The sequence below is a fragment of the Scyliorhinus canicula genome, chromosome 3, assembly GCF_902713615.1.
Source record: "Scyliorhinus canicula chromosome 3, sScyCan1.1, whole genome shotgun sequence".
Taxonomy (NCBI): Eukaryota; Metazoa; Chordata; class Chondrichthyes; order Carcharhiniformes; family Scyliorhinidae; genus Scyliorhinus; species Scyliorhinus canicula.
Genome location: NC_052148.1, coordinates 149,563,453 through 149,586,214, shown reverse-complemented (window position 1 = coordinate 149,586,214; position 22,762 = coordinate 149,563,453). Strand labels below are relative to the sequence as shown.

The 22,762-nt window shown below is 45.8% G+C and overlaps 1 protein-coding gene across 4 annotated transcripts in view; it reads right to left on the bottom strand.

Moving 5' to 3' along the window:
* Positions 1 to 16,916, bottom strand: part of LOC119963019 (coiled-coil domain-containing protein 149-like) — a 164,414-nt gene extending 147,498 nt beyond the window's left edge. For all 4 annotated transcript variants that reach the window (XM_038791475.1, XM_038791476.1, XM_038791477.1 and 1 more), the window contains exon 1: positions 16,744 to 16,916. In XM_038791475.1, the coding sequence (XP_038647403.1) occupies positions 16,744 to 16,791 (48 nt within the window). In that variant the 5' untranslated portion in view covers positions 16,792 to 16,916. The remainder of the gene's footprint in view (positions 1 to 16,743) is intronic.
* Between the last annotated feature and the right edge of the window lie 5,846 nt (positions 16,917 to 22,762).

Here is a 22,762-nt window from a genome sequence, read left to right as displayed (position 1 = left end):
GGGGTCAGTGGTGACCATAGGCGATTCCTGATTCCTTTTTCTTTTTTCCTTTTTGTTTCCACCTTGGGAGGGTTTGTTTTATTTGTTGCTTATATTGTCAGGTGGGCTGCTGTTTGGGTGGATGGGATTGTTATTGTTAGTAAGGGGGTTGACATTGTATTCGTTACCGTTTACTGTTGGTGGGGTGTAAATTCTGAAGCAAATGTGAAAATGGAGAATAAAAATATTTTTAAAAAATCTTTCTACTTATACATGTTTCTTTAAAGTTTGCAATAAGATAATTAAATATTTTATCATGCGTACTACCAGTTAGGAACCAAAAAGGAGATCTTCTTGGAAAGGCAGAGGTACAATAATACTTCACATCTGTCTAATGAAAAGCCCACTGCCACAATAATAATAATAATCTTTATTGTCACAAGTAGGCTTACATTAACACTGCAATGAAGGTACTGTGAAAAGCCCCTAGTCGCCTGTTTGGGTGCATTGGGGGAGAATTCAGAATGTCCAATTCACCTGACAGCACGTCTTTCGGGACTAGTGGGAGGAAACCGGAGCACCCGGAGGAAACCCTCGCAGACACAGGGAGAACGTGCAGACTCCGCATAGACAGTGACCCAAGCCGGGAATTGAACCAGGGACCCTGGGGCTGTGAAGCAACAGTGCTAACCACTGTGAAAGCAACGGAAGTAGAAAAAATAGAAACAACAAAAATAGATAAAGAGGTACTTAAAAAGGTGGAAATCCTAAAAAAGAAAAGTCATCCAATCTGGATGGGATACATCCTGGTTTGCTGAGGGATGTAAGAGTACAGATAATGGAAGCTCTGATCATAATCTTCCAATCCCCCTTAGATATTGGAGCAATGTCAGAGGACTGGAGAGCTGCAAATGTTAAACCACTGTTCAAAAAATGGGGAGGGGTGAACCTGGCTGTCATCCTAACATCAGTGATAGGGGAACATTTAGAGTAATGGGCGTGATTCTCCAGAAAGATTTCTAAGTGTGGTAGTGAGCGGGAACTGCCGCAAACTTCCCGGCATTCGGCCCAACGAGGCCAGCAACTCTATTCAACGTTAATTGATCCACCTAACTTGGCCTCATGGGCTTCCTGCCACAAAATCAGCTCGCAGCCATGACGACAAAGTTTGAAGAGGCAAAGCTGGGGAGTCTCCGAGATGCGGTGTAGGCCAGCGAGATGGACCCAGAGGGTGAGCCACAGGGCAGCCAGTGCCGCCTGGGACAAAGTAGCAGTGGCTGTCAGCTCGGGAGGCGTGACCAGGAGAACTGGTCTCCAGTACCGCAAGAAGGCCAACAATCTACACTGGGCAGCATGGGTGAGTTGACACCACCCCCTGGCAAACCCCAAAGACTTTCCCACCCACCAACGCGACCAGCCTCCCCCAACACTCCATCTGCCCTCCGACCCATCCTTTACCTCACCTTCACTTCAATCCTACCATCACCCCAATCAACCCTCCCTTTACACATCCACCCCCCACCCCTCCCCGCCCCCACCTGTGTGAACTGCACATGTGGCTAACGATGCCTCTCTGAGTCTCCACAGGAGTAGCCCTTCCACAATCACCGGCAGAGGGCCCAGACCGGTGGAAGGGTGCTGGACATAAGAATCCTCACAACCTTCAAGGAACGTGCCCTGGAGATGATGGGGGTAGCCTAAGACAGAGCATCACAAATGCGGGGGTTGCCGTACGCCGCAGAGGATCCATAGGGTCAACCCAGATGGACTGTCAAACGTGAGTTGTTAATACCGTACAGACTGACCCATCACTCCCACTGACCAAGTATTCATTCCCCCGCAAGTCCTTCAGCTGACACCTCGGTGGGCAGCATTAGTGGTCAGGCTTCTAGGGCAGAATGTGGTGAGCACCACACAGTCGCTGATGCACATCACATAGAGGCAGCGATGCCCAGGTGAGACAGCAGTCATTTTAACATCTGCAGATGATACAAACTCAAAAATGTGTAAACAGTGAGGAGGATAGTAACAGACTTTAGGTGGACTGAGGCAAATTGATGAAATAGGCAGACGTGCCAGTTGGCATATAAGACAGAGAAGTTTAAAGTGATGCATTCTGGTAAGAGTATTGAAAAGAGGCAATATAAAGCAAATGGAGCAATTTTAAACAAACAATTGCTGTGGGGTTGCACACAAATAAATCTTTTCAGATGGAAGGTCAAATTGAGAAGGCTATTTAAAAGTACTGTATATGATATCCTTGGCTTTATAAACAGAGGCATGGACCTGGGTCGGGTGCCCATTCAGAGGGTCGGTGCAGACTTGATAGGCCGACTGGCCACCTTCTGTACTGTGATTCTATGATTCTATGAAGTTATGCTTAGCGTTTATAAAACAGTTCATAGGCCACGGCTGGAGAATTGCATTCATTTCTGGGCATCACACTTTAGGATGAATGTCGCATCTTGGACAGCTTCTAGAGGAATGGTACCTGGGATGAGGGGCATTAGTTATGGACAAAGGCTAAAGAGGTTGGGGTTGTTTTCCTTAGAGTAGAGAAGGTTGTAAAGAGGTTTGATCGTGATGTTCAAAATCATGAAGAGTTTTGATTGAGTAATCAACCGAAAGTATTCCAGTGGTAACAGTCAGTTAAGGTCACAGATTTGAGGTAATTGCCAAAAGTACAAAAGCGAAAAGAGGAAAAATGAATGGCACAGTCAGTGAAATCACGTGAAAGCAGATCAAAGGAGAATTGGATAAATATTCAAAGGGAAAAATAATCGCAGGGCAATCAGGAAAGGGTAGGAGAATGTGAAATAGCCAACATGGCCATAATGACTCTGCCCATTGATTCTGCCTATAATTCCCACTGCCTCGGAAAGGCAACCAGCATAATTAAGGACCCAACGCACCCTGGACATACTCTCTTACCTTCTTCTGTCAGGAAAAAGATACAAAAGTTAGAGGCCCTTTTTTCTCAAGGTAACAATAGAGCTCGCCAACCCCCTGCACCCAACCACAAAACGTCCTCACAAAGACTGGAACCTGATGGTAGAGGAGGGTAACACCCCTAACCACCACAGCAGAAGGGCAACCATCCCCCACAACACGCAAGCCTCGGGGTGACCCAGTGAGCGTAATGGCTCATTTAAATGTGATTATCTGAATTGTGACGGGCATAGCGAGTTGAGTGCATCGAGCTTAGAACATAGAACATAGAATGTAGAAGGAGGCCATTCGGCCCATCGAGTCTGCACCGACCAACTTAAGTCCTCACTTCCACCCCATCCCCGTAACCTAATAACCCCTCCGAACCTTTTTGGACACTAAGGGCAATTTATCATGGCCAATCCACCTAACCTGCACGTCTTTGGACTGTGGGAGGAAACCGAAGCACCCAGAGGAAACCCATGCAGACACGGGGAGAACGTGCGGACTCCGCACAGACAGTGACCCAGCAGGGAATCAAACCTGGGACCCTGGCGCTGTGAAGCCACAGTGCTATTCACTTGTGCTACTGTGCTGCCCCTCAATGGCTCAATGCTCGGCGGGAAACCATTTGGGCCTTTCCGTTATGCACCCAGAATAATGAGATTGGCACCGGGAAAATCGAGCCCCTCGTTTTCCCGATTTTCCCAGCCCCTCACCAGTAAGGTAACAAAGTGGGGACCTAATTTCAATATATTTTAATACGATTAGTGGGCTTCCCTGCCATGATGTAAATTCTGCGATGTTTAAACTGCTTTTTAAAAGACGAACCAGTCGAAGAGAACCCACTGGACGTGCACAGCTAAGTACAGGCAAGTGCCAGGGTGGACCCTCTGGGGAGCTCCATTAAAGTGGGGTTCCCATGTCTGTTGGTTAGGGGGGGTGGGGGAGGGTTCCCCATATCCATGGGGAGGAGAGGCAATCTTTAAGCGCAGATCGGGGCACCGCTTCAAAAAGTCACCGTTCCTCTGAGAAGCTGGCATTGTCAGCTCTATCAGGCCCCGTCCCATCACATGGGACACACCTCTAGATTTATGTGCACAGAATGCCGGATTATCTGGAGAGGAAAGCCTGCATGCCAGTTTTCCATCCTCAACCAGCACTCTGTGCAGCGAGTGGAAAATTCCGTCCATTGTGTTGAGTGGTCTGATTCTGTGCTGTATTCTTCATCCAATGCTATTCATCTTAAATATTCTAATGCTGTCCTGGCTGGGCTCCCATATTCCACGCGGCACAGAATTGAGGTTATCTAAAACTCTGCTGCCCAAATTCTAACTCACTCCAAGCCTGTTCACCTACATTGGCTCTCACTCCCAACAGCACATCAATTTAAATATTCTCATCCTTATTTTCAAACCCCGACATGGTCGCACTCGTCCCTATTTCTGTCCTCTCCTCCAGTCTTATAACCCCTCAGGGTCTCTGGGTTCCTCTTATTTGAGCCTCTTGCACAGCCCAATTTGAATTGTTCCACTTTTGGCAGATGTGATTTCAGGTGCCAAGACCCTAACAACTGCCATTCCCTCATAAACCTCTCCACCACCTCTGTCCCACTTCCTCCTTTAAGACACTCCTTAAAACCAAACTTTTGGTCATCTGTCCTAACGTCTTGTTATGTGACTTGATGTTAAACTTTGCTTGATAACACTCCTGTGAGCCACTTTCATACATTTTCCAATGTCGTAGGCACTATATAAATGAAAGTTGCTGATGTTGCTTTGTCATTCAATAATTCTAAATAAATAAAATTCCACACAGGAAATTTACCGTTAACGCTACTACAAATGTAGGAGCCCTGCATAACTCAGGAATAACTCTGAGCGGTGTAGTCTCCTTCAATTCTGAAAGAATAGTTTATGGCTTTTATTATTGAGCTTGCCCTTGTTTCACCTCCCCCTTCCATTCCTACACAGGCAATATGTGATTCAGCAACAAGGCAGCACAAGTGGATAGCACTGTGGCTTCACAGCGCCAGGGTCCCAGGTTCGATTCCCCCGCTGGGTCACTGTCTGTGTGAAGTTTGCACATTCTCCCCGTGTCTGCGTGGGTTTCCTCCGGGTGCCCCGGTTTCCTCCCACAGTCAAAATACGTGCAGGTTAGGTGGATTGGCCATGATAAATTGCCCTTAGTGACCAAAAAGGTTAGGAGGGGTTATTCGGTTATGGGGATAGTGTGGAAGTGAGGGCTTAAGTGGGTCGGTGTAGACTCGATGGGCCAAATGGCCTCCTTCTGCACTGTATGTTCTATGGCACATTTGGACATGGATTTGCCACAGGCACTATTCACTGTCACTCAATACGGCCCAACAGAAAAGTGCCAGTTTTTCTTCGCTAATATACACTTTCATTTCGGACTTCCAGGAGAAGCCTGGTGGTTGTTCCTGAAGCAGTGGTTTAGGCATCAAAGTGTCCCAACAGAGAGTGGGCTTAGAAATTGATAAGTCTTTCCAGGTCTAGGTGAGAGCATGAAGTGGCAGTCATCGATGTAACAGAAAAAGAGTCACAGGAACAGGCCTGAGTGCAGCTGGAATAAGGAGTGTTCCACATAATTCACAATAATACAGGCATAATTGGGGCTCATGCAGGTACTCATAGCCACATATTTTATTTACAGGAAGTGAGACAAGTTAAAGGAGAAATTATTTAGTGACAGAACAAATTCAGCCAGGTGTGGGAGAGTGGTGGTGGATGGGGATTGTTCGGTCCTCTGCTCAAGGAAGAAGCGCAGGGCCCTCAGACCGTCCTGGTGGGGGATGGAGGTTTTGAGGGATTGGACATCCACGGTAAAGAGGAGGCGGTTAGGGCCAGGGAACTGGAAATGATTGATATGAGAACGGCATTAGATGACTCATGAATGTAGGTGGGAAGAGACTGGACAAGGGGAGAGAGGATGGAATCAGGATATGAAGAAATGAGTTTGGTGGGGCAGGAACAGGCTGAAATGATGCATCTGCCAGGGCAGCCTCATTTGTGGATTTTGGGAAGGAGGTAGGAGCGGGCTGGGTGGGGTTGGAGGACTATGAGGCTGGAGGCTGTGGGGGAGACGATCACCAGAGGCAATGAGGTCAGTGGCCGTTCTAGAAACAATGGCTTGTTGGTCGGTGGTGGGGTCCTGCTCCAGGGGGAGGTAGAAGGAAGTGTCTGAGAGTTAGCGCTCAGCCTCTGCAAGGTAGAGGTCAGTATGCCAGATAACAACACCACCCTTGTCAGCAAGTTTGATCACAAGGTCAGAGTTGGACTGAAGAGGACAGAGTGCAGCAAGTTCAGAGGGAGACAGGTTAGGGTGGGTGAGATAGGCAGAGAAATTGAGACGGTCAATGACGAGGATGAACCTTTGCTGAGTACAGAACATTCAGCACCAGAGACGGGCACGTCAGAGAGGACAGTGAATACATGGCAAGGGCTGGGTTTAGAAGAAGGAATAGGATCAAAGAGATGCCAATGTGTGGAGGGTTCAGGAAGGGCATTGGTTTTCATACGTTGCTGAAGCTTGTGTTCCTTAGTTGTTGAGTCAAAAGATCTCCAAGCCAAACAATTTTGAAAAATAGTTTGCATCCTAAAATTATGCTCTTTGTGCCTTTTAAATACCATCAGAATAAACGCTATTAACAGGAAGCCAAAAAGGTTGTTCATCAGCCTATTTTGAAGTTATAATTTATATTATGCTAGGTAGCATACAAAAACACAGCACAGCTGGAGGCAATTATTGACAACTCATTTTTGCCTTTGATTGTTTCTGGCATTTGTCAAACAATTACTTTGCTGCAGTAGTAATAATGTAGACACCCCCATCAACAAAAACTAGCTTTTTTTGACAATAAGCTAACTAGTTTGTGGAAATTATTGACAAACTCCTTAACCTCATGAACTAAGTGTGAATAAGTAATTCTATAACCTCTAACAGTCCATCATTGAAACCGTTAACGTCAAAAGCAGAATAGTCACCACACAATGTATAGGTCACTAAAATACTTTACATTTTACACATTCAGTGACTAGTTAATGGGTTTAACGGTTGTAGATGGAGGGAGCAGCCAAAGGAGCCCCATCCCAAGGAAGACGCCGGCCTGAGCCCCTCTAGCCCAGCGCAAGCCCCACTGATCCCCACTTCTGATGAAGGACCCCCCCTTGGCATCCTGGCAGAAATTGTTGGGAGGGTACCTACAACCTTGCCACCCATCAGACTGCAACGTGCCAGGTTGGCACTGCCAAGGGGCGGGGCCTAAAGGGAGGAATGAAGGGGTGGCTCTAAAGAGGGAAGAGGGGGTGGGTGGGGACTGAGGGAGGAAGCTAAATGGAGGCCTTAGTGGGGCTGAAGGGGGTTTCTGAGGGGGGGGGGCCTTGCCAGCAATATGGGGGGGGGGGGGGGGGGGGCACCCCCTGCCAGCAATCTGGGTGGTGGAGGAGAGTGCAGCCGATAATTGGGATCCGAGTGCCCAGTAAAAATGGCACTCCGATCTCCGAGGTACATGACCTGTTCAAGAGATTACATCCTGCCCCTCTCAGTTGCAGTACAGATCCCGGTGGACCATTGAATAGCACGGAAAAGGCGATTTTGCCAATAAACCTTTCATGTGCCAGTGAATAGCATGTCAACATCTCTCCCATAAGACCATAAGATATAGGAGCAGAATTAGGCCATTTGGCCCATCATGTCTGCTCCACCATTCAATCATGATTGATATGTTCCTCATCCCCATTCTCCTGCCTTCTCCCCATAACCTCTAATCCCCTTATTAATCAAGAACACCAGATTTGTGCTTGAGATGCTGTTAATTACAGGGCTACAGACCTGGCAGATGGAATTAGACAGAACCGTTCTTTCTTCGAACAGAAGAACATAAGGGGCTCGATCTAATGGAAACGTTTATTAGTGCCAATTCTTTTTTTTCAGTGTTTTTATTAAGGATTTTTATGTTATACAAAACAAAGGCAATCGTGAACATACATTGAAAACAACAGGAAAAAAAAGAAAACGAAAAAAAGAAATATATAAAAACACACAAACACACATCAGTTGTCTTTTGTTATTTAAATCAGTTGCGGCTTCTTGTTTGCGTTCTCCAGTAGCTGCTTATTTCCAGCCGGGTCCCCAACCTCCCTCTCTCCCTTTTCTTGTTGACCCCTCCCCTTCTAGGTGTCTGGCCTGCCCTCTTCCCTCTTTAAGCTCCAAGATCTTGTTCCTGTTTGGTTGGCGTGACGCTGTGTATTTTGTTATTTGCTGAGCCTGGTTGGGCTCCATGTTTTTTTGTCTGTTTCCCTCCCCACTTTCATTGACATTCGTTGTTGTGTCGAGGCTTTCAGCTCCCTTTGACTTACTGGCTGTTGGCTGCAAACAACTGGGTGAATGGTTCCCAGGTTTTGTGGAAGCCTTCTTCCGACTCCCAAATGGCAAATTTGATTTTCTCCATCTGGAGAAATTCCGATAGGTCGGACTGCCTGTCTGCAGCTTTGGGTGGTGCATATTGTCAGTTGTAGCGGAACATGATGAACTATTACTGGGTGGCGAACATTGCCATGGTCAGGAAATGGGTAGTGGGGGAGCGGTCGGTGTGGGGGTGGATGGAGGCGGCTTCATGGTGGGGAACGAGCTTAGGCCGTTGTGACAGCGCCTCTGCCATTCTTGCAGGCCAGGTACTCCGTGAGCCCAGTGATGATGTCGCCTTAAGGGGGCAGTTGAGGTAGCGTTTGGGATTAGAGGATACCACAGTGTGGGCACTGATCTGTCACAACCATAGGTTTGCGCCAAGGGAGACTGGATGCGAGGTTTCAGTGGTGGAGGGAGGCAGAGATTGAGCGATTTGGCGATTTGTTTATAGGGGGCAGATTCGCAAAACTGGAGGACCTGGAGAAGGCAAGATGGGAGAAGGGGGCGATAATGGGGGAGCAGGGGGTGTGGGTTATTTATGTTATATGATTTTTCTTCTGCTTTTATTTGTTTATATGAAAATGCCTTGAATAAAATATCTAAAAAAAACTAAAACCCGGGATATCATATGCTTTAGTAACTTCTCACTCAACATGCCCTGACATCTTCGATGACTTGTGTACATATACACCCAGGTCCATTTGTTCCTGCACCTCCTTTAGAGCTTCTCCCTTTGTTTTATATTGTCTCTCGGTATTCTCCTCAGAGTGAATCACCTCACACTTCTTTACATTGAACTTCAGCTGCCACTTGTCTGCCCAATCCACCAACCTATCTATGTCTTGTGAGGTTCAAGACTATGCTCATCACAGTTAACAACACTTCCAATCTTCGTATCATCCACAAATTCTGAAACCATGCCCTGCACACCGCAGTCTAGGTCATTAACATATCAGAAAGAGCAAGGGTCCCAACACTGACCCCTGGGGAACTCCACTACAGACCTTCCTCCAATCTGAAAAGCAACTATTTATCACTACGCTGTTTCATGTTGCTCAGCCAATTTCTTATCTGGGGTGGGTGGAGCCAGCAGTGCTATTTTTAGTGCCCTCCTGCTTCCATTCCCACCCCCAAGGTTAACTGATTGGACATAATCTGGCAAGTAGAGTATAATGTGGGGAAATGTGAAATTGTCCATTTTGGCAGGAAGTATAAAAAACGCTTATGATTTAAATGGTGCGAGATTGCAAAGCTCTGAGGTGCAGAGGGATCTAGGTGTCCTAGTCTATGAATTACAATAGGCCAGTGTACAGATACAGCAAGTAACTAGAAAAGCTAATAGTATGTTATAATTTGCTGTGAGGAGAATTGGTCACAAAAGTAGGAAGTTTGTGCTTCAGTTGTACAGGGCATCGGTGAGACCACATCTGCAGTATTCCCTGGGGAGCTCCACTACAGACTTTATCCAATCTGATAAACAACTATTATCACTACTTTCTGTTGTTATAATAATTTTGATAACAATGCATTGATACCTAGACTCCAAGGGTAAAATTACAAGGAGTGATTACACAAACTGATTTTGAAGGTTAGAGACCACTTGTTTGAAGTTTTAGGTTTTCGTTAACGGGGCTTTTAAACACAAATAACATACTGCAGATTCTGAAAATCTGAAATAAAAACTAAAACTGCTGGAAATAAACAGCAAGCCAGGCAGCAACTGTGGAAATTTAGTGTTTCAGGTCATTGAGCTTTCATCAGAACTTGTTGTTGTTTTATACAATTCTTGTGTAACCTCCTTGATCCAGGCCTCGGCTGATAAAGGAAAGCACTCAGTCTGCCTTCTTTAAAAAAAAATGTATTTTATTACAACCATGTATCAAAACAGGTTACAGCAAATAAACAACCCGGGAAACATACTTCCCACCAATCAACTATAGTCTGTACAGATTTTTCCTCTTTTTGTAACCTATTTTGATACATGGTCCGAGATAACTATCCCCTCATACTCTGCCCCCTCCAAAATCTCCCAACTCATTACAAAGTAATCAATCCTCGAATACACCTTATGAACATGTGAAAAGAAGGAATACTCCCTTCCCCTTGAGTTCTGAAAACGCCATGGGTCCACCATACCCATCCTCTCCATAACCCCCCCCCCCCCCCCCCCCCCCACCCCCAGCTCCCTCGCCATTTGTAACCTGCCCATCAACCTGGGGGTCGGCCTATCCACCTTCGGCTCCAGGCCACAGTTAAAATCTCTTCCCATAATCAACTGTTGCGTGGCTAAATCCGGGGTCACTGCCAGCAACCCCCTCATTAAGCTCACATCATCCCAATTTGGGGCATAAACATTTACCAACACTACCGGTGCCCCTTCCAATACCCCACTCACAATCACATATCTCCCACCCGGATCCCTCACCTCCTTCATACTCACAAATCCCATGTTTTTGCTCATTAAAATTGCCACTCCTCTCGATTTCAAATCAAACCCGAGTGAAAAATCTGCCCAACCCACCCCTTCCTTAACCTAATCTGGTCCTCACACGTAGGTGCGTCTCCTGCAGGAAGACCAACCCGCTTTCAAGCTCCTGAGGTGCGCAAACACCCGTGACCTTTTAACCGGCCCATTCAGTCCCCAGATGTTCCACGTTACTAACCTTACCAGAAGCTTACGCCTCCAATCCCCTCCACCGTCCGTCATCTTCCTTACTTATTTCCCGCACCCTTAATTCCACCCTATACCTAGCCCATCCCAGATGACCCCTTTCTCCGCCCTTTGACCATGTCATCTCTCACCCCCTGCCACGTCGCAGAAACCTTCCCCCCTTTCGCCTTCTTGCCCTTCCACTTCCCCTCTCCCCCCTCCCCCCTCTCTTGGCCTTCTCCCCCATCACCTCACTTCTGTTCACCAGCATAACCTGCTAGTGCAGCTGCCCCTGCCCAAAGGCACATCCTAATGACCTCCCTCTCCCCCCCCCCCCCCCCCCACTTCTCAGCTCAAGGAGGAAGGCTCCCTCCTGACCTTACCCTCCCCCACCCAAACAAGGACTTCGCCTGAACTCCAGGCAGCCTTCTCCAAAAGCAAACAAACAGATATCAAACACAAAACGTCCCATAAAACAGGGGGGTGGGGCACATCCATCCCCACATAAACTCTTCACCCCTACAACTCCTTACAATCTCAACATTGAACAGCAAACTGCTCCCACCCCAAAAAAAGGCAAAAATCCCCCAATCCCTAAACCCACTTCAAATATTCTCCCGACCATTACATAGTGCCAGCACCCCGGTTCCCAAGCAATGTCCGCTCAGTTCTCCCCCAGTTTATGTTCCTTAATGAACTCTTCGGCCACTTCTGGGGTCTCGAAATAATAGTCCCGGCCTCCGAACATCACCCATAATTTTGCAGGGTAGAGCACTCCATCCTGATCAGCCGCCGGTACAGCACCACCTTGGCCTTGTTGAAACCTGCCCACCGCTTTGCCAACTCGACTCCGATGTCCTGATAGATTCGGACATTATTCCCCTCCCAGTCGCAGGTACGCTTCTCCCTGGCCCACTGCAGAATTTTCTCTTTCTCCAGATTTATGGAGTCTCACGATCACCGCCCAAGGTGGCTCCCCAGCTCTAGGCTTCTGCCTCAGGGAACTATGCGCTCGGTCCACTTCAGGCGCCTTATCTCGCACCCCTTCTGCTACCAGCCCCGCCAGCATCTTTGAGACGTACCTCGTGGTACTCACACCTTCCACTCCTTCAGGCAGGCCCACTATTCCCAGGTTCTCAAAGTATTCTCCTGCTCCTCCTTTGCCTTCAACGTTTTACAGAAGTCTCCTAGGAGCCCATCTCCGCCTCCAGAGCCACCACACGATCACTGTGGTCCGAGATCACTCCTTCAATCTCCCGATTCTGTGACCCCTGCACTTCCAAAAACCTCTCCACCCATTCCAGAGAACTCTTCAGGGGTGCCACAGCTTCTGCAATGGCCTTTGCGTGATCCTCAAGCATTTCTTTCCTCTGTTTATCGATTTCCTCCTTGATAAAAGCCATCAGCTCCTGTATCTGGTGCCTTCCAGCTTGCCCTTCTCCCGCCTGCACGCTGAAAGAGGCTGTTGCTGCAGCACAAGATTGTATCAACTTTCCAGCCAAATTTCTCACTGTTTTCTGCCGGGTCTGGAAACCAGCAGACATACCACTTCCGGGACATACCATTCACTCCATGGTCACAACCGGAAGTCACTCAGTTTGCCTTCTTGACCATGTATCCTCCAGCTACATGGTCGACTACTACATGGTCGACTTGCATGCTGAGGTTCAGTTCCTTGACACTTTTTAGAATCCTATCCTTTAATTTGTATTAAAAAGGCAAATTACTGCAGATGCTGGAATCTGAAACCAAAGAGAAAATGCTGGAAAATCTCAGCAGATCTGGCAGCATCTGTAGGGAGAGAAAAGAGCTAATATTTTGAGTCTGATGACCCTTTGGCAAAGCGACAAAGGGTCATCTGGACTTGAAACATTAACTCTTTTCTATCCCTCCAGATGCTGCCAGACCTGCTGAGATTTTGCAGCATTTTCTCTTTGAATTTAGTTTGTATTCCCTTCCTTACATTATTTGTCCTCCCCAAAAGCATTCCCTCACAATTCTCTTGAATTGTGTCGAGCTGAGCTGGTTAGAAGGACCGTCCAGGGGTGGTACGGTGGCGCAGTCCTTCTAACCAGCTCAGCTCGACACTTGCCCCCTTGCTCCATGGTGGCATCCTACCTGTTTTAGGAATCAGCAAACCTGACTCAATCCGTCTCTGCTTCAATGAAGCAAAAGTAATGCATGCGGGGACCATTTACACGGAAACAGGTCTGCTGAGTGGGAAATTCTCCTATTCGAGCTTTCTACCTTGTTAGCGATAATCTAGCCCTCAATGTCTTATCTTCTTGTCTTCCAGCCTCTAGAGGTCTGAACACCAATTGCTGGTGATGATGCTGCTTCTGTTGCTGCCTCCTCATGCCCAGAGTGATTTGTTTTCTTTCCATTGATCACTCCGCACTTCAACCAATGTGAGCACAGAGGAACCCGAGCCCTGAATCATTTTCACTGAATTCCCATGATCAACACGTCGGCGGCACGGTGGCACAGTGGTTAGCACTGCTGCATGACAGCGCAGGGACCCAGATTCGATTCCAACCTCAGGTGAGTGTGTGGATTTGCACTTTCTTCCCGTGTCTGCATGGGTTTCCTCTGGGTGCTCCAATTTCTTCCCACAGTCAAAAGATGTGGTTGGGTGGATTGACCATGCTGATATTGCGCACAAAGGTTAGGTGGGGTTTCAGGGATAGTGGTGGTGATTGGGCCTAGGAGGGTGCTGTATCAGAGCAAGGGCTGGTGCAGACTCGATGGGCCGAATGGCCTCCTTCTGCACTGTCGGGATTCTATGAACATTGCATTTCAGCCGTCTCTTGTCCTGATTTTGATTGGTCTACATTCATATCAATTTATTTTCTACACATTCAAAGACCCTTTGAAACCTTCTTATGGGCACATAATGGGTCATAAATCCTCGGTTGAGTGCCCTTGATTTATTTCACCATCTGACTCTGTACAATTAGAATGAAAACACCACTATACCAGACTAAGATTCCACCAGTAATATACACGCTTACCCTCTAATATACACACTTACCTCATTTTTACTTAATAACACAAAACTAAAGCACATGTATCACAAACCAGCATAATTTGTAGTTGGTCATCTCTCAAAAGCTATGTAGATTCACTTACTGACTGATTAGCATAAATGATATAGGATCCAACACATACCAGGCACTGTCCTAGTCACTAGATCTAAGTTAGAGACACCTCTAGTTTCAAAAAACATTATAACCAGTAATTCAGGAGATGGAAAATGCAACATAAAGGCAGAGTGATAGGTAGAAAGACAAGTTCATTGGGAAAGAGCTTAGACATGGTGAGTAAAGGATTAGGCGAGCATCACCAACATGAACCAATGTGAATTTCCCATCCATGGACGTCACTCTTCAGTGTTTCAGAGAAAAAACAAAGGCCCATAAGGAGAGGGATATATCTTCACTGCGTGACATGAAATGAGCTCAACCACATTCATAAAAAAAGTTACAATTCTAGAACAGAGAAAATCATGATTCATATTATATGGCCAGCTGTCACAAGTAAAATTGTGTTATTTAACACTTTATTTATAAAATCTAGGTCCACAGCGTCATGAACAAATTGCACTAGTATATTTTTCAGTTCTTGTAAAACCATTTTCATAGATGTTTACAGCATGAAAACAGGCCCTTCGGCCCCAACTTGTCCATGCCGCCCAGTTTTTACCATTAAGCTAGTCCCAATTGCCTGCATTTGGTCCATATCCCTCTATATCCATCTTGTCCATATAACTGTCTCAATGCTTTTTAAAAGACAAAATTGTACCCACCTCTACTACTGCCTCTGGCAGCTTGTTAGAACATAGAACATAGAACATAGAACAGTACAGCACAGAACAGGCCCTTCGGCCCTCAATGTTGTGCCGAGCCATGATTACCCTACTCAAACCCACGTATCCACCCTATACCCGTAACCCAACAACCCCCCCCCCCTTAACCTTACTTTTATTAGGACACTACGGGCAATTTAGCATGGCCAATCCACCTAACCCGCACATCTTTGGACTGTGGGAGGAAACCGGAGCACCCGGAGGAAACCCACGCACACAGGGGGAGGACGTGCAGACGCCACACAGACAGTGACCCAGCCGGGAATCGAACCTCGGACCCTGGAGCTGTGAAGCATTTATGCTAACCACCATGCTACCGTGCTGCCCAGACAATCACCACCCTCTGTGTGAAAACAAATGCCCCTGTGGCTCTCCTCTCTCACCTTCAACCTATGCCCTCTAGTTTTAGACACTCCTACGTTTGGGAAATGCTTTGAGTCTGGCTTCAACCCTTTCTGATTTTCAGCACACCAATGCAGTCATTGAGTGAACAGCTGGAAAATCTAAGCTTTGTATTTGGACACTGTGTCAAAAGTCTGGCCTTGAAAATTCATTTTCTCCAGCATAGGAACAAGAGGCGACATTCACCTCCTGGAGTCTATTCCTCTGTTCAATCAGATGGCTTGTGATATTTAAGATTTTCTAAACACTTTCATCAACAAGAGCAAACAATTATAGGGCAGCACCATAGCTTGGTGGTTAGCACAATTGCTCGAGAGCTCCCAGGTTCGATTCCCAGCTTGGGTCATTGTCTGCGTGGAATCTGCACGTTCTCCCCATGTCTGCGTGGGTTTCCAGCCAGTGCGTGGGTGCTCCGGTTTCCTTCCACAGTCCAAAGCTGTGCAGGTTAGGAGGATTGGCCATGCTAATTTGCCCTTAAGTGTCCAAAAAAGGTTAATTGGTGTTACTGGGTTAAGAGGATGGGGTGGAGGAGGTGTGTGCTTAAGTGGGGTGCTCTCTCCAAGGGCCGGTGCAGATGCGATGGGCCGAATGGCCTCCTTCTGCACTGTAAATACTATGAAATTAGATTCAAGTGCTTCCCCCTCCCCAACATGTCTCGTTCGTGCTTCTGGTATTGATCACGGTGAAAGGTGACAACGGTTGTGGTATTGAGGAAATCTGACAAGAATACACATTGCCGCCGACCTCCCCCCTCCCATGTCAGCAGGAGGGAACAAGGGTTGAGAAAGACATCAAGCAGTCCTGACAATTTGAGCTTCCCTTTCAAACAACCTATTTTGTTATTGTTTTCACGCAATAATAAATTCAGCTCCTGTAATTTATATTATCTGCCCACGATGCAAACACTGGCCGCGCCAATGATGTGGGTCGAGATGTTTGAATAAGTTGTGCAAATGATCATACAGGAGTGGGACATTATCCGATCCTCTACTGGTGCTCATGCGTATTGACTGCATCGGTAATCCTGACGTGGAGGATCTGAGCCGGATGCGGGAACTCGGGCCGGAGGTGCTCAGGTTGAGCCGCACTCACTGCTGCAGCTCCGCGCTCAGGCTCAACTCCACGCTCGGGCACAGCTCCACGCTCGGGCACAGCTCCACGCTCGGGCTCAGCTCCACGCTCGGGCTCAGCTCCACGCTCGGGCTCAGCTCCACGATCGGGCTCAGCTCCACGTACTGCTGCAGCTCCAAGCTCAGGTGCGGCCGGGATCCGTGACTCCCAACACCGGCGACAGCGGCAGAGAGTAGAGCTGCAGGCTCGTCGGCTGCTGTGGTTTCAGGGATTAATCTCTGCATTCATCACATTTTGCACCAAATCAAATATATGCATGAAGGCTCTCACTGGGAGATCGTCCCTGTAAGAACAAGTAAACAAAATCCCGCAGATGGCTGGATGACATTTCCTTATATTGATTCATTTAAAGTAAACTCACCTCATTCACTAGTCCCTGCCATTCGCCTTCGCTCCTCTTTGATGTCATTTTATCACAAAACTACAAGAATATATATATGTATGTATGAACGTAAATGGAGCTGCCAAAGAAAAAAAATATGCGTGAGGATTGGGACTAGTCAACCATGGGCAGGCGCTTCCTCCCGGCTGTGCTACCTCACTTCCATGTGTAGACCAAGCCCAACGTCAGGTCAACCCAGGGTGACATGAGGCAAGCTGCAGCAGGGAGGTTAGTTTAACAATGTCAGCAATATCACTACAACCTGATCCGGGTTAATTATAGCGCAGTTCTATAATGTGTGAAGGAGGGAGAAATGTTTGCTCTCCAAGATAATATTCATTGACGTTTGTTGTTCCTGAGACATTGCTTTTAAATAGTTTTGGCTGACTTATGCAAATTTTCATTTGTTGTCTGTTGTTAAATTCATATACTGACAGATTATTATATTATAGTACTTATTTTAAGGAGTAGAATTTTCCCTCATCCCTGTTAACAGAATTTTGTGAAGAAATCCCTCCTCAGCCCCAGATTCTCCCCTGACCAGATCCCCTTCCCATCTTGTACCTATTCATCTGACTACTGGTCCCCTTTGCTATGGAGGTTTACTTCTGAGATGTGATGGGGATATTGTCACCTGTCTGTGCGCACTCTGTGAACTTTGGACATTAGATCCATCACCCGGCCTCCTCTCACTTAGCTTCTATCACCTACTTGGCAATGAGCTAATAATGTTTTGAAATTATTATAGCGTTTTAAACAACTTCTGGGTGTGCAGCAAAATACCACTGATATATAAAGACAATATTGAAGTTCCTGGTACTTCTCAGTCCACATATCCCAAAGTATTGATTGTAAAACCCTTGCAATTTTCCCATATTGTACCTTCATGTCTTCACCCCACCATACCATTTCAACTTTCTTTGACCCTATGTTGCACTATCCATGCTCAACTTCTCCATCTCTTACGGTAGCACTGTTGCTTCACAGCGCCAGGGACCCAGGTTCGATTCATGGCTTGGGTCACTGTCTGTGTGGAGTCTGTGCGTTCTCCCTGTGTCTGCGTGGGTTTCCTCCGGGTGCTCTGATTTCCTCCCATAAGTCCCAAAAGATGTGCTGTTAGGTAATTTGGAAATTCTGAATTCTCCCTCCGTATAGCCAAACAGGCACCAGAATGTGGCGACTACGGAATTTTCACAGTAACATGATTGCCTACTTGTGACAATAAGGATTATTATTATTATTCCTTTGTAATCTCATTCCCTCTTCATCCTCAATAGCTGAGCCATTTTAGCCCCATTCTTCCTAGATTTCTCAGTCTTGCTACAGCTCTCTCCTTCAAAGGCTTTCTTAAAACCAATCACCAGCTCTGTAAACAGCATGGTTTAGGATAATTTATTAAGTGAAATGTGCAACAAAAAGGTGTGGAGTTGTTGTTCAACCAGTCAGCAGTAAGTCTCAATGGTGGCATCATAGCAATCAACGGCCCTGTAAAGATGCAGCGCATACTTTCTTGGACTTATTCCTTCTCAGCAAGGCTGCACATAATGGATACGCAAGTAGGAGATCGGTTCATAATTAATTCAGTGGCACACATTAACGTCTGGTGTCATTCCCCACAGGATTGCTGAAGCTACCCTTATGCCCAACTTCCTGCCTCTTGATGCACCTACTGCAAACAGACCCCCATAAAAATAGCATTACCTTTCTCCCAGCACACAAACAAACTCATACAAATATTATAATAATCTGTATTAGTGTCACAAGTACGCTTACATTAACACTGCAATGAAGTTACTGTGAAAATCCCCTAGTCGCCATACTACGGTGCCTGTTCAGATACATTGAGGGAGAATTCAGAATGTCCAATTCACCTAACAAGTCTTTAACATTCACTGAATATTTTTATTATTATATAGTAAATAGAATACATTATACAGAATATGTGCTCTTTTGAAATTACATGTTATAATTTGCATGTACTAATCTATTCCTTCTTTTGGAATATGGGGATATTTGAGAAGGAAATTTGGGAATGCTGTGAGATAGGAACAGCAGAAGAAAAATTGAGTTCACATGTGGTTAGAGCAGTGTGAAGTCATGCACTTTGGATGATTAATGTGGAAAGGTAGTGTAGAATAAATGACATGATTTTGACAAGTATAATGAGCAAGGAGACTTTGGTGACGATTTTGACAAGTCCTTAAAGGTATCAGGAAGGGGTTAAGAAAGCATATAGGTTACTTGGATTTATAAATAGAGGCACAGAACGCAAAGCTAAGAGATCACACTAGAACTTTAAAAATCATTGGTATGACCTTAGCTGGAGTATTGTGAACAATTTGAGGTATCACGTTTCAGGAGTGATGTCAAGGCCTTCGAGATTGTACAGAAGGGACTTCAGTTATGAAGAGAGTTGACAAAGTTAGGATTATTTTCCTCAGAAAAGAGAAGGTTAAGAGGTGACCTCATAGAAATTTTCAAAATAATGAGAGGTTTGATTGCACAGACAGAGAAAAACTGTTCCTTATGGCGAGCGGGTCAATAACCAGAGGTTGTGGATTTAAAACCGTTGGACAAGTATGTAAGGAGGGCAAATTCTTAGGATTACTGAAACAAAGTGCTGGTGTGGCACTACATGCAACTGCTCGGCCCAAGACCGCAAGAAACTTCAGAAAGTCGTGAACACCGCCCAGTCCATCACACAAACCCGCCTCCCATCCATTGACTCTATCTTCACCTCTCGCTGCCTTGGGAAAGCGGGCAGCATAATCAAAGACACCTCCCACCCGGCTTACTCACTCTTCTAACTTCTCCCATTGGGCAGGAGATATAAAAGTCTGAAAACACGCACAACAGATTCAAATACAGCTTCCTCCCCGCTGTTACCAGACTCCTAAACGGCCCTCTTAGAGACTGATCACATTAGCACTACATTCCTGAATCCTTCACCCGATGCCAGTGTCTATGTATTTACATTGTGTTCTTTGTGTTGCCCTATTATCTATTTTCTTTTCATGTACTAAATGATCTGTTTGAGCTGCATGCAGAAAAATACCTTTCACTGTACCTCGGTACTCGTGACAATAAATAAATCCAATCCAACTGCTCTTTCAAATATCCAACACAAGCAAATGATCTCCTTCTGTACTATAGGTTTTCCTAATTCTAAGAGACCATATCAAGCTAATAGAAAAGGCTCACGCGACTGAAACAAAGGGCTGAATTTGTTTGCTGGAAGCAAATTCGGAAAGTGGCCCATCAGATTGGAGAATCAATGTTTTGCCACCTCTAAGCACTTTTTCCAGAAGTGGGATCATTGCAGCATCTACTACGTTCCGGCATCGGGAAGTTACCAATTAAGGGCAGGAGCAAACCACTGAAATCTTCTGAGCATCAGATCGGCTCCCACAAAGTCAGGTAGCCCAACTGAGGGTAGGGCATCAATGTTTTGGTTAATCCCAATGATGTGGAGGTGCCGGCGTTGGACTGGGGTGAGCACAGTAAGAAGTCTTCCAACACCAGGTTAAAGTCCAACATGTTTGTTTCAAACACTAGCTATCTGAGCACAACTCCTTCCTCAGGTTAATGAAGAGGTGAGGTCCAGAAACATATAGAGACAAAGTCAATGATGCAAGACTGTATTTTGAGTGCGAGTCTTTGCAGGTAATTAAGTCTTTACTGGTCCAAACGGAGCAACTAGAGAGAGGGATAATCCCAGGTTAAAGAGGTGTGAATTGTCTCAAGCCAGGCCAGTTGGTAGGATTTTGCAAGCCCAGGCCAGATGGTGTGGGGGTGAATATAATGCGACATGAATCCAGGTCCTGGTTAAGGCCATACTCATATGTGCTTATAGCCAAGTTCTGCACACATGAGTACGGCCTCAACTGGGACCTTGGATTCATGTCGCATTACATTCACCCCCCCACCATCTGGCCTGGGCTTGCGAAATCCTACCAACTGTCATGGTTTGAGACAATTCACACCTCTTTAACCTGTGATTATCCCTCTCTCCAGTTGCTCCATCTGGACCTGTAAAGTCTTAATTACCTGCAAAGACTCGCATTCAAAGTATTGTCTTGCATAATTGACTTTGTCTATATATATGTTTCTGGACCTCACCTCTTCACTTACTTAATCCCCGCAGCACAGACCCACTGGGATGCACAGACCCACTGGGATGCAATGGCCACCATGAATGCAAGCCATCCTTTGGAGGGATGCTGCAGAGAGCTCCTATATTTTGAGGCACTCTTGCATTTAACTGTCAGCGGCACCCATCTCTGCAATTGGGGCTGCCGGCCAGACATCAGAATTTAGAATTTACTGTGCAGAAGGAGGCCATTTGGCCCATCGAGTCTGCACGGCTCTTGGAAAGAGCACCTTACCCAAGCCCACACCTCCACCCAATCCCCATAACCCAGTAACCCTATCCAACACTAAGGGCAATTTTGGACACTACGGGCAATTTAGCATGGCAGATCTACCTAACCTGCACATCTTTGGACTGTGGGAGGAAACCGGAGCACCCAGTGGAAACCCACGCACACAAGGGGAGAACGTGCAGACTCCGCACAGAGACCCAAGCCGGGAATCGAACCTGGGACCCTGGAGCTGTGAAACAATTGTGCTAACCACAATGCTACCATGCTGCAGGCCCTATGGATGGATTGAGCCTTCTGTTTCCCTGGTCCATCTGAAGTCATTGATTGGATAGGGCTCCCAGAGACACTTCTTAATTGGCTGCCTCCTGGAAAATCACGACCAATATTCCACCATGGCTACTTCCTGGTTCCTGCGTAGAATTGAGGCCAACATTGGGATCACAACCTAGCCAGGAAAATTCAGCTCAATAAGCTGAAATCCAGTGAGCTGTATGGGTAATAAAAAAATCATTAAAAAATCAAATAGAATATGAAAAAAACTTGCGAGGCATATAAAAGCAAATATTTTTACAATTGTATTGAGAGGGAAAGACTACTGAAGAAGGCTGTGGGCCCATTAAAGGCAAATGCAGATGTGACTTTCAAGGGAAATAAGTTAATACCAGAATTGTTAAATAAATATTTTGTATCCGTTTTCACAGGAGATGAAATAGAACATATTTTGTTAAGTTCCTATAGCTATATCTAGAATATGAAGTGAGATTTCCATTGGCAATTGGAGAGGAATTTCCAAAACATTTTCCTAAATTGACTTCAGGTTTTTTTCTGTTTCATTGTCCCAGAACATTGTGTGACTTGTGCACAGAAAACCCCATGTCGGGATTAGATAAGCTTCATTCTTTTCCTGCGCACTTTGGTATGTTCATATGTCACATTTATTTATTTTAACTTCTGTTTACTTTTGATAACTTTTACAGATTAGTAAAACTTTCCACTGTTGTATTTTTACCAGTTCCATTTATTTTAGCATTGTCAGAATTCCTTTCCCCATTTCATATGTCACAATAGTTTTCTTTCTATTTAATCAGCTCATTATTCTCAGTGGCAGACTAAAATATAAATATCTATTGCACCACATAATCCTTTCCTTATCAAGCGATACATCTTGCAATTTCCCAAAACATTGTTTATGCCAAATCCACTATCTATGTAAAAACAGTAGGAATAATTTTATGTATTTGAACTCCCAGTGCAGAACTTTGCATGCTGGAAGTGCAAATTGGGATTTGAGGCACAGGCACCTGATCCCACTTAATTTTATTGAACAGAAAATCAATGGGGGGAGAAATTGAGCCCAATTCACAACATGCCCATCTGGAATGTTAATTCATAAAATAACGCCTCTTACATTTCTTGATGAATAAATTGATACAGATTTGGAACTGATGTTTGTTCTAAATTTCAGTGGCTATAGGATAGGCTATACTTTACCACCAATCAGACAAACTGATTTCAAAAGCAATCATCCCAATCATGAAAGGTAGTTGTGAAGAGAGCAGGAAAGTTTAGCAGCCAAGAATGTGTGGGTTTCGCTGAGGTTCTGCTGAAGTTAACGT